The sequence below is a fragment of the Strongylocentrotus purpuratus genome, unplaced genomic scaffold (assembly GCF_000002235.5).
Source record: "Strongylocentrotus purpuratus isolate Spur 01 unplaced genomic scaffold, Spur_5.0 spur5_scaffold_8, whole genome shotgun sequence".
In the NCBI taxonomy this organism is placed as follows: domain Eukaryota; kingdom Metazoa; phylum Echinodermata; class Echinoidea; order Camarodonta; family Strongylocentrotidae; genus Strongylocentrotus; species Strongylocentrotus purpuratus.
The window spans coordinates 20,403,450-20,421,747 of NW_022145614.1; the positions used below are offsets into that span (position 1 = coordinate 20,403,450).

An 18,298-nucleotide genomic window follows, 5' to 3' on the forward strand; every position below is an offset into this window, starting at 1 on the left:
TAATTTATTTAGAAATTGCTATATTAGGTTTTAGTACACCTAAATCTTCGGATGTATTATGGTACATAATATTATTTACTTTAAAAATTATGTGTCATGTTATTACAAGAAGAAGAAGTTTTTCTGCTGTACATAATTTTCCTTCTGTTTTGATACACTGCATTGTAAATTGATTTATATGATATCTCTGTTTTCAAACAGAAACTTGATTTGTTACATTATATGGTAACTCATGATTGATTTAAATGATTTATTATTATTATTATTATTATTATTATTATTATTATATAAATTATATGTTTATAAACAGATTATTGATGTACTTCAATGAAGTTTAATAACTTGATACATTAGAATACGATACATCTTTTTAAAACGTATTTGGGTATCAACGAAATGATTTCAAATTTAAGAAAATCATTCCTATTTCAATAAAATATCATGTCTTTTCCAAAGTATTCGTCTTTTTGCAAACTTTTTTTTTAATGATTTATTCTTCTTAATTTTTGCAGATCATTTGTCTATTCGCAAACATTTCGTTTTTTTAACAACCATTCTTATTTTGTAAACTGTTTACCTTTTTCACAAATCATTCTTCTTCTTACAAATCATTTATCTTTTAAAAACCATTCGTCTATTGCAAGAGGCGGCGTAGCGACTTCCAAAGTGGGGGGTGTTGGCACCAACAAAAAAGGGCACTTGCTGAAAGAAGAAAAAAAAGGGCACCTTCAAAAGGAAATCTCGACGAAGCAAAAATATACAATTTTGTAGACATTGGTATATACCAATGTCTAAAAAAAAATCCCCCTATATTGTGATTACATTATCAGGGATGATTTCAATATTTGTTTCTCTTTATACATCATATAAGATATTGCTTAAGCATCAAATTTTGCAGTTGGGTGTGATGGTCTGAACATTCATTTGCGAGCGAGCAAAGCGATCGGGGAAAACTTTTAAGAATTACATTCTTAAAAATTCTTTAAAAATTACATCTTAAAAAGTGGAAAGACCCAATCCTAATGGGGTTATAAGCACATTCTCATAACGGAAGACTTGAAAGACCTTTGATAAGTTACATACTTATATCAGCTATAACTACGGGCGAGCGTAGCGAGCGAGCTTTTGGGGAAATTGCTCTTAGTCGCTTGAAATTAGGGGCACGTTTAATGATGAGAGGAAAAGGGAACACTAATCAAAAGGTTTAAGACACGTATTAGAAAAGAGAAGGAGCACGTGTCAAAATACAGGGGCTAATTATCAGAGGTGAAAATGGGGCACTTCTTATACCTAAAAAAAGGGGCACGCACCAGGGATGAAAAGAGATTTTTATGAGAATAGGAAATGGGCATTTGTCGACGGAAAAGAGGCACCCGTCAGATTTTGATAGGGGCATTTATAAGAAGTGAAAGGGGGTATTTATGAAAAGGGAATAGGTTCCTTATTAGGAAGGGAAAAGGGGTATATATCATTGTTAAATTGATAATTATCAGAGGTGAAAAGTGGCACTTATCGCATCTGAAAAGGGGCACTGACCATACATGAAAAGAGGCACTTATGAGAATGAAAAAGGGGCACCAATGATAAAGAAAAATGGGCATTTGTTGAAAGAAAAGGGGCACCGATCAGATTTTAATAAGGGAATTTATCGGCAGTGAAAGGGGGCTAGTATAAAAAGGGGGAGGTGGCTTTTTTAAAAAAAAAGAGGCACATGTTAAAATAAACAAGGCATTTAACAAAGATGAAAAGGGGTAATTATGAGAAGGGGAAGGGGAACTTACAAGAAGGAAAAAGAACATTTTTAGGAAGGGAAAAGGGGGACGTGTCAAAATAAAAGGGGCATTTACAAGAGTTCTAGGACAATTACCCCCTTGGCAATCACCCCCGGAAAATTATCCCCAAAAGTTACCCCTCGAGGACAATTACCCCCCCCCCCCCGAGGACATTTATCCCCCCCCCCCCTCCCGCCCAGAGGACAATTACCCCCTTTGGACAATTACCCCCGAAGAGGACAGTTACCCTCGTGGATAATTATACGATTTATAAGAGATTCAAAGAGCACTTATCAGGAGGGGAAGGGGCACTTGTCAAAGTAAAACGAGTATCTCTCAGAATTGAATAGGGTCATTTACAAGAGATGAGAAGGGGCACTTATGAAAAGGGAAAGGAGCTCTTTTTTAAATGGGGCACTTATAAGGAAAAGGGGCACTTTTAAAAAAGGAACGGGGGCACATGTGAAAATATAAGGTGCGCTTATTTGAGTTAAAAAGGGTTAGTAAAAGGGGAAGGGGCACTTTTTCAAAGGGAAAGGGGAACTTGTCAAAGCAAAAGGGGAACCTCTCAAATGTGAATAGGGCAATTAACAGAGATGAAGGGGTTGCTTATCAAAAGTGAAAAGGGCCGCTTCACGTACCTAAAAAGGGGAACTTACTAGAGATTAAAAAAGGCACTTATGAGAATGGAATGAAAGAGCGATTTATCCCAAATCATTTTGTATCATTTTTGTGTGGTATGTATTCACGCTTGTGTGAACAGGAGGCATTGTTTGCGAGAGTGCAAACAACGACTTGCGCCAAAGTGATGCCCACAGTATGTATTATGTTGGGATTAGCGGAGTGAGAGAATGAGTTGAATGTATTCAATGAAATGCATTGCATAAGCTTTTTGCAGAAGCAGTCACACACACACACACCACACACACTCTCTCTCTCACACACACACACACACACACACTCACGCAGACTTTAACGTAATTCGCACCCACCTTTGATATTTAATCAAACCATTGAACACTCACTTATTCTTCCTTTCATTGGTCATAGGTTTTCTTCAACTTTACAAAGAAATACTCTCATTTCTCTCACATCTATACTATTTCTCCCTCTCCCTCTTCTCCCTTTGTCTTTTTTTCCTGTCCTCTTTCTGCCTCTTTATCTTCCTTTCTTGCTCATGGTAATACAACAAAAACAGTCCTCATGGTGCTCTGTTCTCTTTGGTTGTTCAAAATATCATATAAAAGATAAAGCCTTTGTGACTGCATTAACTACATGTAGGCTACGCAGGCAAAACATGACATGCAAGTTTATTATGGTTCATTCAAATTCATTTTATTATTGTCAGGATGAATCACTGTGCCGTAGAAAAATTACAAACACATCATGCAAGAAAAAACTTTGCAAATGTGATAACAAAACTTTAAGTAAAAGTTAAGAATTTGATTCTATGAATCATTATATTTTTTTAAATCACTCTTTTGTAAGATGCTCAGAAATAATTAGATACGCAGAGAACGAGAATTATTCAAAAATAAAAGATACAGAAAATATTCACAAACTAAGAAGCTGCGTTTATAACCAGAAGCTAACAAGTTCATAAATATGTGCTATGCAGTAAAACGACATCTTTACCTATTGCCTTTCATTTCACTCGACATTACAAGACATGGCCTGCTATTCTAAAGCAGTATGATTATAAAAGTGTCTGTGAGAAAAACAAATAGAAACATTTCAGATTTCATTGTAAAAATGATGTCTATCAAATAATAACCTTTATATACACCAGCAACAGTTTGAACAAAATGTATTGTATACGTTGGTGCTGGAGACATTAAAAGAAATTCTGTCCCACACGGCATCTGTCAATATGTAATAGTTACCATACTGCTTATTCTACAAAGGAATCAATGCAATATACTTGCATTGCTATCTAAATATATAAAACAAAAACATTTAAAGAATATATAAGTATACATATATATCTTTAACAGGATGGGAATAACATAAAATAAAGTATATATCGACTCCGATTGCCGCAGAATAGAGCAAGTCTTATCCAGGTTGGACATTTGCAAGTCAATGACCACACTCTATGGCAGTTTTATCCCAATCTGCCATTATTCTCCGACTAATTACTGGACTAGGGTTATCTCATCCAGTGCCGGCTTGCCAGTACGTATCGACGACCTGTAGCGAGGGACGATGCAGGCGAGGCCAACAAGGAGGAGGAGGATGGTGATGACGAGGATGAAGCACCCGGTGAGGAAAGCCCAAGACATCCAGGTCTGGTTCTTGATGATCTGCTGTAGCTCCTTGGTCGTCTGCTCATCGGTGAAGGAATTCATAACCACTGCAATGACAATGAGTACGAATACAATGTCAAACAGAGCGAGAAGGTCAGTTATGAAAAAGATACACGGTCATCTTAGTTATTTAAATTGCATGCTGTGACATCACGTGTCAAATGTCGTCTCATTAAACTTTCCACTCTTAAGACTTAGATGTGTGAATATATACAAATGATTTGATATAATGGAGATACGAGCGTATTTATGTAGAGTTATAAATGAATTGCAATTTAATTTAACAGCAACTTGGTGAAAAAGCAATGTAGGCTTTAATAACCCTGTGAAAAACAGTGCCAATTTGTACAAAATGTTCAATGTTAACCCTAAAAAGGCCGGCTATTTGAGGTCTTAGTACGGCTGGGGGGGGGGGGGGCATTATGGCCCCCCTTAAGATATCGACCGCAAAGCGGCCGATCGACGCGAAAATTTGCACGCATGTCAAGTGAAGTGTATAGAATAATATGATAATTTCAATTTTTTGAAAAATTCACTCATTTGCATATTTATGGTAATTTATGCAAATAAAGTCATAAAAATCACATTTTTACCCATAAATCATATATTATTCATATTTAAGCATTCTTTTTCACTACATATATTCATTAGACCATTCTGAATAATAATACAACAAAAAATTTGGAAGAGCCAGCTTATTCCTTATGTTATCCCTTGTTTTGATAATTTCTTATGTATTTCATTGTTTTTTTTGTTTTATTTTATTTCTTACTACAATTCAACTATTTAGACTCCTAAACAACCACCTAAACTTGAAACAAGACCCAATAACCCATGTTTGATCTGTTTTTAGGACAGATGACTTTTCCATATGTTTTGTAAAAGTTGCGCAAGACTCGAAAGAAAAAAGTCAGCGAGCGGCGGGGCGCCATCCATATGCGTTCCGAGCAATCGGAAAATTCGTGGAGGGGGGGGGGGGGGGGGCCATAATGCCCCCCCCCGGCCTATTAGTGTTAAACAGTCAAGTGTGTACTGTCTTGCTTTTCTTTTGGTCCTTTCCATATTCCATACTGTACTTTATATTATTGATTTTATATTTTTATGGTAACGGTTTAAAAAGATATCTTGAATCTTTAATCAACAGTATCACTGCTCCTCACTGTATTTACATTCGAGTGTGCAACACAATGGAATTTTTAGGACTATGACAAGATGCTTACTCTTTTCACAGTATCGGCCGCTGTATTCGGGTGCACAGTCACAGATAAAGGAGAGGGTGCTTCCTCGAGGGGTATGTCGGCATGTTCCATTACTACCACAGGGGTTGGGCTGGCACGGGTCGAGGACCATAATTTCTGTAAAACATTGTATAGCAGAAACGGGCATGAGGTTTTGAGCTTCAGAATAGTGTTATCATTTTAATACTCAAATCATTTTCTATAGCCGCCTACTGTTTTTTTTTTGAGGGGTAATGGAAATAACAAGGATCTGAAGCAAGTAGATTTGTCCGGGCAATAATACAAATGTAAATCTCATACCTTTCAATAAATCTTATTCAAACATTCTTAGGCCTTATTTTATGTAATACATGAGTTTCCACACACTGATCTGAACTCCATAGAAAGCACACACAGATACCTTAAATCACCTCATTGTTTACCTTTTTGAAAGACAAAACTTTGAACAAACTTTAAACCAATCCAGTGTTGACCTTTCAATGAAATAGAATTTGGGGATCTGAGTTTGAGTTCGAATCATCGCCTATTACTTTGAATAAGTTCTTTTCGATTCAACCAATAATATACTATAATCATCAGAACTCACCATTTTCGCAGAGTGGTCCGAAGAAGCCTGGTTTGCAGATGCATCTGTTGTTATCATTGTGATCCTTCTCGCACAGGCCATCGTTCAGACAAGGACAGTCTTCTGTAAACAAAGAAGGTGTAAATATATTTATGATAATGATATGTCATAATAATCGACAATAATCATCATAAAAGTGGGTTCTTGAACAGCAATCATTTCTTTCAGACACTCCTGGCCCCCAGAAGTATTACACGGTTTTAGAATGGCTGCCATTAAGGCGCTCTAGCATTTCCAGAAATTGCTTACAGCCAGGTATTACATCACCTGGGTCAAGTACATATGGCCACGTAGATTAATGTCTTGCCAAAGGACATAAAAGTGCCACGACAGGACCTGAACCGCGAACCATAAAACCCACAGTCTGGCGATATATCCACTAGACAGTTACACCTCCATATTTTGCATATTACAAAGATATATCTCCATTCATTACGTGAGAAAGGTATCATTCACATGCCGAGGAATCAGTGAAGCAAAAACAAAAAAGCCTGAAGAAGTCTCGTTATAATCAACATAACAGGCTAACAATAATATGGTTATTTTTTATCATTTTAAAAATTGCTCAGTATTCCGATACAGCATGGAATATTCTTCAAATGACATTTACATAGGTTCATATTAATTTTCCAAGCTTGATATTAAAACAATAAATTCACTTTCTCTCTTGTTGCGTTCTTCTTCTGGATCATAGTCATCCACCATTAAAAGGTTTTCTAACTATATCAATACATACCAGCCATAGAAATACCGTCAGCTCCCCTTCGCCTCCTTCCAGCAACTAGAAAACAAATACAATAAGAAAAACAATTTGAAAATTAATTTCTGTTTTCCTAACCATAGCACTCTTGTACTTCTGGAAAGTACATGGTAATATTATATCATTTACTGTGCGATCTTACCTAATTTGGAATCAGACGTTTAAGTATTTTTACTAAAAGTTCAGGGTTTAATAAATGAAAATTTCCAAATACTCATCTTATTTTGTAATATTGCCAAAGTGATAAATGCTTCTAACATTATATTACTGTACATATTTATGGATGAAAGAATACGACTCAATCTAGCTAAAACTTTCTACTACGCTTTACAAATAAACATATTGCAAGTTGGTATCTCAAGAAAAATAATGGAAATGCATTCTTCGAATCTATCATGGCATTTATTAGGAACAGTTAACACAAGATGAAAGTGCATGCAGGGACAGGTGAAAAAGCAAAAGAAAAACTCATAGTGAAAGAAAGAATGGACCAACAAAGCTAGAACACAAGGAGATCATAAAGACATGGATGGTGGATAGGCTTTCATTATGGGATTGCATAAAAAGCTAGGAAAGAGAGACCTAAGGCAACTAGCTTTGTTGTGCTTAGTATTATGCATTCCCTAAATAATGATGTGTATGACTGTGTTTGGCGATGCATATACATGTTAAAAATTCAAAGAATCTAAGTAGGCCTGACGCAAACATTTGCATGGGGTGAAATGGCTACTAAGGGTTAACTAATGAATTACCCTTCCCCGATCTGCATCGTACTTCCCCCGCTATGGGGCTATATCTGTCAGAAAAGAGTTATCTTTTAATCTCAGCTTTAAAAAAAGGACAACCATTAAAAATACAAACTGAAACTTCTTTCATACCATAAATTACAAGTACAAACAGACCAGAGTCTGAATTACTTTTTGGGTGCATGAACTGCAGAAGCAAAATATGATGGATCTTTGTAATTTTTAGTGCAGTAAGTATTGCAGATTGCTCGAATAGGTCATGTACTTCTTTTTCTTACCTTTTTTAAACCATAAAAACAGTACCAGTGTTGCATGCTTCAGATTCATTTAACTTAAGTGTTCATTGGGCACTAATAAAAGGGGCAAATAAATCATTTCAATTCCTAGGGAATGTGTTTGACCCTACAAGATACTTTTTCACAACCTAATGTGGTTTAGTTCCAAAGATATAAACTTCTTTATAAGAGGCTAAGATGGATAAGAGAATGGAAAGCTATAGTATAGAAAAAATACAAGGAAAATAAAATTAGAAAGAGAGAAAAAGAGAGAGAGAGAGAGAGACCAAGACAAAGCGAGATAAAAAACAGATTTTACACAACACATCAAACGAATTGAATCGGCAGAAAACCGATTTACTCTCATTTAAAAAAAAATTCTGAAGCAATAAACACATAACTGTTTTCACAAGACCATGTAGTGTGCAATGTATATCCAAATGTCATTTAGCTGGTTCATGATTAAATTGAGGTATAGAGATGAAATTGTTTTGAACATCTTCCCCCAACAAATTTCATTTCCTGGTTTACACATTTAATGTTTTGAATGATTTTGTATTTATATGGCCAAGGACCCTGAACAAAACTGTTCAATTTATTATCATCAAATAGGATGGTACTTAGACAAAGTTCAAGTAAATGAATTTAAAGCTTAATTTGTTTCAATCAAAGATGAGCCGATGAACAAATCAAGACACACTGCACCTACATTCAAGCAAAGTGCAATACAAACTGCATTTCAAACTATTAAAGTACAAACCCATCATCAAGGTCATTTTGGACTCTTTATTTTTTTATTTTTGTTTGTGTTTCGTATAAAAAGCGCACCTTGTGGTAAGCAGAGGTACGTGTCAGCACTGTAGAAGCATTGTTCGTCCGCGGGACAAGGGTTGCTGTCACATGGTGTGCTCGCTGAAATGGGGGTACGGAAGAAAATGAAGAATTAATGTGGCAAAAATATTGCAGGAGAAAGTGGGTGGATACAAACTGCTTTAAACGTATTCCAATAATTAGACATGTGCCATATACAATACTATTTCCTATCGAGTTTGAAGACTTTTAAAAGTGAGCAGCAGATTTGTAAAGCCACTATAATACCCAAATGAAGCATATAAATCCAATTTTAAAAGATTAGTAGTGTTGTTTATTTCATAGAAGTAGGTAAGTGGAGCTAGCTGATAGTACAGTAATGCAAAATATGCATTGAGTAGATGTTAAAGAGTCGAAAATAAGAGTGAGTTTATGATGGAAAATTACAAACATAAACATGCGCAGTATCAAAAACAATCGAGACTTCTTGTCTTTAGTCTCAACTACAATGTATAACACACAAAACTAATCAATTGACAGGATTAAAACAAAATAATATGAACATAGAACAAAGACAACGATCAATCTTTTATCTTAAAAGGTTAAAGGGCAAGTCCGACCCATTTGCAAATTGAAGTGACTAAATTGGAGAAAAAAATAAACAAACAAACCAGTGACAATTTTATCGAAATCGGCCCCCCCCCCAAAAAAAGAGGAAAGTTATTGAATTTCAAAGTTTTGCATAATTTCATGCATTACATTGGCTGTATGCAAATTAGCAAATTGATGTCATCCCCTCACAATTCCCCATATATTTTGTTTAAAAAAAATTAGTTTTTTGGGGGGAGACCCACCTGTATGATATTTTTCTTTTACCGTATTACAATAAATTACCGTAAAAGTGATTTTGCTCATGCATGTATTCCATGAAGATTCCAGCCATGTTTTTTCCAGAGCAGAAAAATAATATTGTTTTGTCAAATTTATGTAAACAGCCTATGTAAAACATAATTATCACTGTTTCATGAAATTATACCAACTTTAAAATTAAAATTTAAAACTTTAAAATTCCATAACTTTCTTATTTGCCATACGTTTTTGATAACACTTTCACTGTTTGCTATAGATTTTCCTCTGTTTAATCAATTTAGCTTGCAAATGGGCCGGAATTGCCTAACCCTTAAACAGATTTCAATGTATAGGTTAACTCCTCAGCTATGTAAGCTGTAGTGTAATACAAAAGTTTGTAATGGCCATGCATGTAACACATCATTATGGTTGACATGGACCCTTAAAGACAATACACATGAACTCACATGCAACATAGCGCTGTGACAGGAAAACTATTCTTGAGTCACATACACAATGTTCATGCAAATGGGACCTATAATGATTGATAACGCTTTAAAGAAATATAAAGTCAATCTGCACTTGCAGTCACATGTACAGTTTCCAATTTTGACATCATGGCATCTACTTGAATTTCTACAAAACTAAATACAAGCTCACGCATCATTACACACGGATTGGGCAAGTTATATTTAGAACAGAACAGGTGTGCGGTATGACAGAATGACTGCGAACAGAGTTTACACGGGTCCAATCAGGAAACCCCGCAGAGTTTACAAACCTGTAACGACCACATCGAACTCGCAGATGGCGAAGTTGTTGCTGGTATCGGTGAACGTGTAGGTCACTGTAGTGGTGCCCAGAGGGAAGCTGTTCCCAGGTGCGTTGGTCCTGGTCACAGTCACGGCGGAGTTATCAGTGGCGGTGGGTTCCACCCAAGTGGCGACCTGTGACCCATCGAGCCCAATGTCGGAGATGGAGAGGTCGAGTGGGCAGTCAGAGATGACAGGAACAGTGTTGTCAGTGTTGCTGGTTGCTGGACATGGGGAAAGAGAAGGAAAGGATTAATTCTTTGTCCTCTTGACCGAATGTCATCACCAAAACACTTGGCAATCTTTACGTGGCACATAATATGGCCGTACGTCTTGCATAAGCCACTCTTTGATCAAAGAAATGGAACCAAAGCATGCCAAACATCTACTGAAGACTTTTAAGTAAATCATCTTCGCAACTTCGATTTCCTTAAGAATCTTCGACTGAGATGTTTATGTTGCTCAGTTCAATCAGAGGTTGTCTTATTCACTTTCTCTAATTGGTCAATAGTGTCTTAGATCCCAAACAAAAATCTACTTTGAAGTATTCATGCCATTAAACTGCACTATGATGATGACGATAATGTTGCTGAATGTGCATGTTTGCTGTTGTCTAGATGATTTCTGTCTATGATCTGTCATCCCTGCATTCCTGGTAACTACAAATGGATGTTGTCTTCTATTGTTGTTAATCTATCTTTCTTCCATGGTGGTGAGACGGTCTCCATGATAACTGCAAATGAAATGAGGCTAGGTTAAAAAAAAACACCAACATATAGAGATACCAGTTTGACCAAAAAGATGATGGTAGCGATCAGCAATAAAAACATGCAATACAATGTGTTAATGGACAAAAATGGAATATAAATTTTATATATTAAGGAAAATAACAAATTACGAAGGAAATTGAGACAGTTCCTAAAATAGAAAGTGAGCAAAGGACAAAATAGAATGCGCAAACTATGTTAGAGAAACTAAAGTAAAAACAAAATTCTTAGAATTATGAAGGCATGTAGTTATTAACTGAGGCTGTACAATACCTAGTGGTAGAAAAAAGGTGGAAAAAAGGTGGAAAAAAGGTGGAAAAAAGGAGGAAAAGATAAAGACCACAAAATAACGGTTTAAGAAACATGGATGAGGAAACCATGTATGGAGATTGAATTTTGAATTTCATTGACATGAAATTCAGAACTCCTGATTTTTGTTAAAGGTTTAGGCTACTTTATCATCTACCTTAGATAACATTTACACTATTTTATGACGTGTATACTATCCTTCGTCATGAAACATGTGACATGCATAATGGGTGTGATTTAGAATTAGGTTTTCTAAATAATGTTCAATTATGATTATACTCTATAAATACTATATAAATAATAAGGGATCTATTGAATACACCATTTTATCAAATTGTATAAAGACAAAATGGAAATGGAAATTACAGAAAGATAGGCACCCAAAACGCTGCTAGGAGTCAAAAACTCCAAATTTTGCGCGAGTGACTTATCTGTACTCCTTATCGATTGACTGCGGAAAAGAGAGAGGAAGTTGCATGGGTGTGTGGTGCGCACGTGACAGGTGGTATAGCGGGGTCTTGGGGTGCGGTATGCACAACTGTGACTTTTTTAATTCGATGTCTGGAGGACTAAGCAATAATAGGTAGATAAATGTGATTTATTTTGGTAAATTATGTTACGATGAAAGGCATAATATCAGTGTTCACTTTCAATGTATTATGTACGGTTTCTATTATACACAAGTTCCTTTTGAGAATTCTCTCGTATTTATCACGTTTTGTAAAGCGCTTAGAGACATTTGTATTAAGCGCTATATAAAAACTAAATATTATTATTATTATTATTAGTTAGCATTAGACCACCATATATATTCGTAGCCATGTTGACATTGTTGTTCAGGTTCTTTTGGAATGAAAAAAGTGAAAAGGGGTTTATTCGAATCATACTCACAAACAACGACATTAAATGTGCACTGTGCAAAATTGCCTGAACTATCAGTGAAGGTATATGTAACGGGGGTGACCCCGATAGAGAAGACGGCTCCTGGTGAGGCTGTTGACTCTTCCATCACCAGCCCCCCTGCGGCATCACTTGCAGTCGGCTCGGTCCACGTGACCTGCACGCTGGACGTGCCCTCGGCAATGGTCTGAACAATATCACTCGGACAGCCAGCAATCGTGGGCAGAGTATTATCAGATGCTAGCAGAAAAGAACATTCATAATTTATGATGGACAATAGTTACGATTGTGTATTCATGTTATGTTATATAGGCAAATGGTGATGTATACATAGGAATTATTGCATCGCTCATACAACTGGATATTCACGGTGCTATATACGGAGAGAAGTAGAAGACAGATAAGATAGTGACCACTTTAGAATAGGCAATATTTTTTTCCAAAAGATTAATTAAAAATTGTAATAGGAAAAAAAAATCACACTCCAATATAAAGAATGAGCAAAAGAGCAGAGCATAAAACAAATAAGAAGAATGTCATTTTGATGGTTTTAGATAGCCCTTTCAATCTGGTAGAGATTTGCGGCTAGTAGTGGCATTTTCCTTCATTTGGAACTCGTTCAGGACCTGTGTTATCAAATTCAAACATTTATTTAAGAGATTTAAAGAAAACTCTGAATATGATATTGGTCAAAGTGGTCTTACCAACGTTAACATTGAAGATACAGAATGCATCGTTTCCTGCTACATCTGTGAAGGTGTACATAACCTGGGTACTTCCAAGGTTGAACTGGCTTCCTGGGGCATTTGTTGTGGTAAAGGACACAGTAGACACCGCATCAACAGCCGTGGGTGCGGTCCAGGACACGGCAGTGCTGGCGACTCCTGGAGTCACAAAGGCTGTGATGTCCGAGGGGCATCCACTGATGACAGGAGGAGTGAGGTCACTGTTGGAAGCTGTAAGGGATAGAAGGGTCATACAGGTTCTTTTCAATATTTGTCAGAATCTCTAAGTATTTGAAGAAAAAAAAATCGATACATAGTCTAGTCATGCAGTCCTGATACGAACTGCAGGAAACTGAAGCCTGTGTTTATCTTTCTCCTTGCCTGATACATGTTAAATTAAATTTAAATTTAAATTTCAAATTTATTCATGTTTCCAACATGACAGTATATTACATTCCAGGAATAGGGTTCATGATTTGTCAACAGTTAAAACCTCCAACCTGTGCCAACACCCATACCTGACTCACAAAACCAAACCTTACCAAACAGTGTGACAGTGAAGATGCAGTCATCAAAATTGCCAGAAGCGTCGGTAAAGGTGTAAATAACATCCGTTGAGGTTCCAGCAGTGAACGATGTTCCAGGAGCTGCAGTACGAGTGACCGTCACCGCGCTGGTTTCATCAATAGCAGTCGGCTCATTCCAGGTCAAGGGAACGCTGGTGACGCCGACAGGGACATTCAAGATGATGTCATTAGGACAGTCACTGATCACGGGTGCTGTGTTATCTCCAGCTGATTGGGCTGAAACACAGGGAAACAAAATGTTACATTACAGTTTACAATTATGTCATACTCCAGGAATATGCGTGTCACAATAAAAAGGTTAATAAAAAGGGGTAGCTTCTCGAATTGCGAAGTGAACTAATGCTCGCTATCATTTCTAGTTAGTACTGACGATTAATCTATGAATATAACTAAAGAATATTTAATACAATGAATGATGTGCAGTAATTTTCCACATAAGATGTTCTTGGTCCAAAGAGATAGTGCGTCATTGATATTCTGGAATGGAAACAGCCGTCCATAGCATGAACAAAATTTATTGGTTTTTTATTGATTGAAAGCTCTTTACGTGACCAGAAAAATTCCTACCATTTTAAGGTTGCTCTGAAAAAGTAAGTTGGAGTAGAAATACTATTTGGGAGTACTATTTTTGTGGATAATTTTTCTTATTTAATTTCAAATTTTAAATGGTAATTTTTTTGTTTTCTTGTTGTTGATTTTTTGATTAATTTGTTAATGTTTTTTATTTAATTCCATACAATTTTTTTATAGTTGATGCAGGATATAAAACAAATATACCCTGCCTTTTTCGAGGTACTGGTTAAACATATGGGCCTCGGTGACTCTAATAGTATATACTATTAGAGTCACCTCTTGCCCAAAGTTTAAACCAGAACCTCTCAAGACAGTGTATACTTGTATGCTAACCCTCTCAAGCACTGCTCAGGTTATTGTCAAGAGCGGATCTCACCTGTAATGGTAATAGTGAAGGTACAGGGGGCATCGTTTCCAGCTGCATCCGTGAACGTGTAGCTGACGACGGTCGATCCAAGGTTAAAGTTGTCTCCTGGTTGTGCATTCTGGGAGACGGTGACAGCACTGGTCTCATCCAAAGCAGTGGGTTCGGTCCAGACCACAGGAACGTTGGTCACGCCGGCACCGACGGTCAAGGAGATGCTTCCTGGGCAGTTGATAACCACAGGGTCGGTGTTGTCAACGTTCGCTGTCAGGCAATGGGGATAATGAAATTCATTTAATGATCAGTAGTCGAGGGCTCAGTCCATGTGACAGGGACTCCGGTAGTTTCATTTTGGATAGCTACTCTAATATCAACGGGACCCCCGATGATGACAGGATCGGTTATACCAACTGATGTAGGGATAATGGATTGCAAAGCGAGTCTGAAATGGGAAGACACATCGATCAGGTCGTACTGGTACAGATATATTGTTTACCTGTAAATGATGCATACAGATAAACAGATGGAAGTTTGTATACCATTGATACCAAAAGTATCACTTCACCAAATGTCAGGTTTCCCACGAGTCCTCCAGAGAGTACAATAACAATCGACTTCAGTGACAAGTATTAACCTTTATAAACCAGTGATTGCCGTTGAATATATAGACCAGAAGAAAATTCAAATATTCTGCAAAATGCAATGAAAAATGAGAATGCTTTTTGGTAAGCTCCTCTAGAGACAAGTGGAATTTTCAAAAATGATAAATATAGCCAATATGGCCATTATCGAGATCCAGCGAAAGGTCAGATCATCAGACCCATGGAATCAAGCGGAATCGAGATGAAAAAAAGTGAAAATGACTGAACAATGCAAGAAAAACTTTGTATACGAGCAGAAATTCACAGAAACCAGGTTGATCCATAGAATGAAATGGAAGCCAATAAATGGACATAAACACGATCCTCACATGTTCGCAGAAACTCCATTCTCACCAACAGTTCCATAACATTGGTAAGATTAAACAATAACATCTGAATAACAATGATCAAAGTGAATGAAAATTCAAGAATACAGGAAGGTGCATTCTATGTTTGTGCACTGGGTGAGCAGAACGCAGAACACAGCCGTCCACAACGACAGTGAATAGGTACACTTCAAAGCTCCCTGAATCATCAGTGAAAGTATATCTATGACTAAAGTTGTGCCGACATTGAAGATATCTCCAGGAGAACTAGCATATTTGGTTGCAACCGAGCCAAAACTATTTGTGGCTGTTGGCTCAGTCCATGTAATAGCGACTCCGATGGATCCCAATGGGATAGTGACACTTATGGCATTTGGACAATTACTGATAAACAATCTAATGTTATCAGTGGCAGCTGTGAGATGACAGGTGTAAAGGAAACAAAGTACACTGAGAAAGTAAAGTGTAAAGTGAGAAGTGGAAAGGAAATAATTGGAAACAAGATCAGAAATAGGGTGTTGCCAACACATATTTGGTTCAAAATACCTAATTGAAATCGTGCACAGATCTAATTAAATCTTTATCCATTCTATTCCTGATCACACTGATCGATCTTTTAAAGCAACTTTCGAAAAAAGTGCAGACAAGTGCGGTGCTGTAATAACCAAGAATTACCAATAACAGTGACATCAAAAGCACAGAAGTTTGTGTTGCCCGATTCATCTGTGAAGGTGTAAATAACTTCTGTTGTGCCAACGGGAAAAGATGATCCGGGGGCCAGGTTCCTTGTGACGCTTACTGAGCCAGAGTCATCAAATGCAATGGGCTCTTCCCAAGTGACCACAGTGTTGGAGGAGATGCCAGCCGTGGCAATGATGTCCCCTGGACACCCGCTTATCATCGGCGGGGTGTTATCTGAAGCGGCTGTTTTGAATAAGCCGAAGCGATATAATGTATGATGGACAGGATCGATGGATTAAAGAGATATAAATGATGAAAGGTAATAGGCAGATAAATAGGTATGTGAATACCCAAAAGAGTGATAGAATATATATGAGTAAGTGTATACAAATAGATTGCAAGATCTAGATATACCATAGGCATATTCATCAAGACTTGTAGCTTAATCAATACAGAAGGATCTCAAATAATTTTGACTGTAGAATCAATCAGGTATAGAGTTCTACAGATTATGATAGAAGTTCAAGAATAAGGTAAGACGCGATGAGCGACTCTTAATAAGACGATTCAAGTTATGGATAATCGATTGCATGACATAACGAACAGCTGCTCCGACCACGTTGTGAATTAACCAGGATAGCAATTTCAAAAAGTTGGTAGAAAATGTTGATGAAAGAGTATACAAAGGGGCAAACTATGCATGGATATGAGAGTTAAATGCTCCTCCCCGTCCCGTCAGTGGACCTACCTGTGATGGTCACTGTGAAGATACAGAAGGCATCGTTTCCAGCTGCATCCGTGAAAGTGTAGCTGACAACGGTCGGTCCGATGTTGAAGTTGTTTCCTGGTGATGCACTCTGGGAGACAGTGACAGCACTGGTCTCATCTACAGCAGTTGGTTCGGTCCAGACCACAGGAACGCCGGTCACGCCGGCGCCAACGGTCAAGAAGATTGATTCTGGGCAGTTGCTAACCACAGGGTCGGTGTTGTCTGCGTTGTTCACTGTCAGGTAATGGGGATAATGAAATTCATTTAATGATATGGAAATATATCTTTAAATTGGAATACTTATCTGAAATCAGAATGGGAAAAAAACAGTACACAGCACGCATTTGTTGTTAACAATGTCTTTTCCTTCAAAGACATTATTTAGAAATCTCTTTCAGTAAAGCTGTTCATACACCGGGGGAAAATACGGACATGAAAGTTAATTGCTTTTCCCCGTCAGGGAACCTACCTGTGATGGTCACTGTGAAGAAACAGAAGGCATCGTTTCCAGCTGCATCAGTGAAGGTGTAGCTGACAACGGTCGGTCCGATGTTGAAGTTGTCTCCTGGTGATGCACTCTGGGAGACAGTGACAGCACTGGTCTCATCTACAGCAGTTGGTTCGGTCCAGACCACAGGAACGCCGGTCACGCCGGCGCCAACGGTCAAGAAGATTGATTCTGGGCAGTTGCTAACCACAGGGTCGGTGTTGTCTGCGTTGTTCACTGTCAGGTAATGTGGATAATGAAATTCATTTAATGATATGGAAATATATCTTTAAATTGGAATACTTATCTGAAATCAGAATGGGAAAAAACAGTACACAGCACGCATTTGTTGTTAACAATGTCTTTTCCTTCAAAGACATTATTTAGAAATCTCTTTCAGTAAAGCTGTTCATACACCGGGGAAAATACGGACATGAAAGTTAATTGCTTTTCCCCGTCAGGGAACCTACCTGTGATGGTCACTGTGAAGAAACAGAAGGCATCGTTTCCAGCTGCATCAGTGAAGGTGTAGCTGACAACGGTCGGTCCGATGTTGAAGTTGTCTCCTGGTGATGCACTCTGGGAGACAGTGACAGCACTGGTCTCATCTACAGCAGTTGGTTCGGTCCAGACCACAGGAACGCCGGTCACGCCGGCGCCAACGGTCAAGAAGATTGATTCTGGGCAGTTGCTAACCACAGGGTCGGTGTTGTCTGCGTTGATCACTGTCAGGCAAAAGGAATTATGAAATTCATAAATGATATGGAAACATATTATGTAGAGGTTCCGTGGTCGAGTTGCTATATCACCGGACTGTCGAGGTCCGCGGTCCAAGTCCCGCCGCGGCACTAATGTCCTTTGGTAAGATTTTGATCTACATTTGGCCTCCTTTCTAAAGCCATGGTAATAATCGGGGCAGCGCCAGGAGCGTTACGACGTGACGGACATGTGCGCTATATAAGAAGCCATCATTATT

The 18,298-nt window shown here is 37.7% G+C and overlaps 1 protein-coding gene across 34 annotated transcripts in view; it reads right to left on the bottom strand.

Moving 5' to 3' along the window:
- Positions 1-3,085: 3,085 nt before the first annotated feature.
- The window catches only part of LOC578978, an 80,425-nt gene continuing 65,212 nt past the window's right edge, over positions 3,086-18,298 (bottom strand). For 31 of the 34 annotated variants that reach the window (XM_030976202.1, XM_030976216.1, XM_030976201.1 and 28 more), the window contains 14 exons: positions 17,793-18,047; positions 17,305-17,559; positions 16,815-17,069; positions 16,061-16,309; positions 14,431-14,682; positions 13,437-13,697; positions 12,874-13,125; positions 12,161-12,409; positions 10,163-10,417; positions 8,551-8,634; positions 6,678-6,722; positions 5,903-6,004; positions 5,299-5,433; positions 3,086-4,125 (listed from right to left, as the gene is read on the bottom strand). In XM_030976202.1, coding sequence (XP_030832062.1) covers positions 3,908-4,125; positions 5,299-5,433; positions 5,903-6,004; positions 6,678-6,722; positions 8,551-8,634; positions 10,163-10,417; positions 12,161-12,409; positions 12,874-13,125; positions 13,437-13,697; positions 14,431-14,682; positions 16,061-16,309; positions 16,815-17,069; positions 17,305-17,559; positions 17,793-18,047 — 2,867 coding nt within the window. In that variant the 3' untranslated portion in view covers positions 3,086-3,907. The remainder of the gene's footprint in view (positions 4,126-5,298; positions 5,434-5,902; positions 6,005-6,677; positions 6,723-8,550; positions 8,635-10,162; positions 10,418-12,160; positions 12,410-12,873; positions 13,126-13,436; positions 13,698-14,430; positions 14,683-16,060; positions 16,310-16,814; positions 17,070-17,304; positions 17,560-17,792; positions 18,048-18,298) is intronic. The other 3 variants (XM_030976203.1, XM_030976205.1, XM_030976204.1) reach the window with 3 other exon arrangements.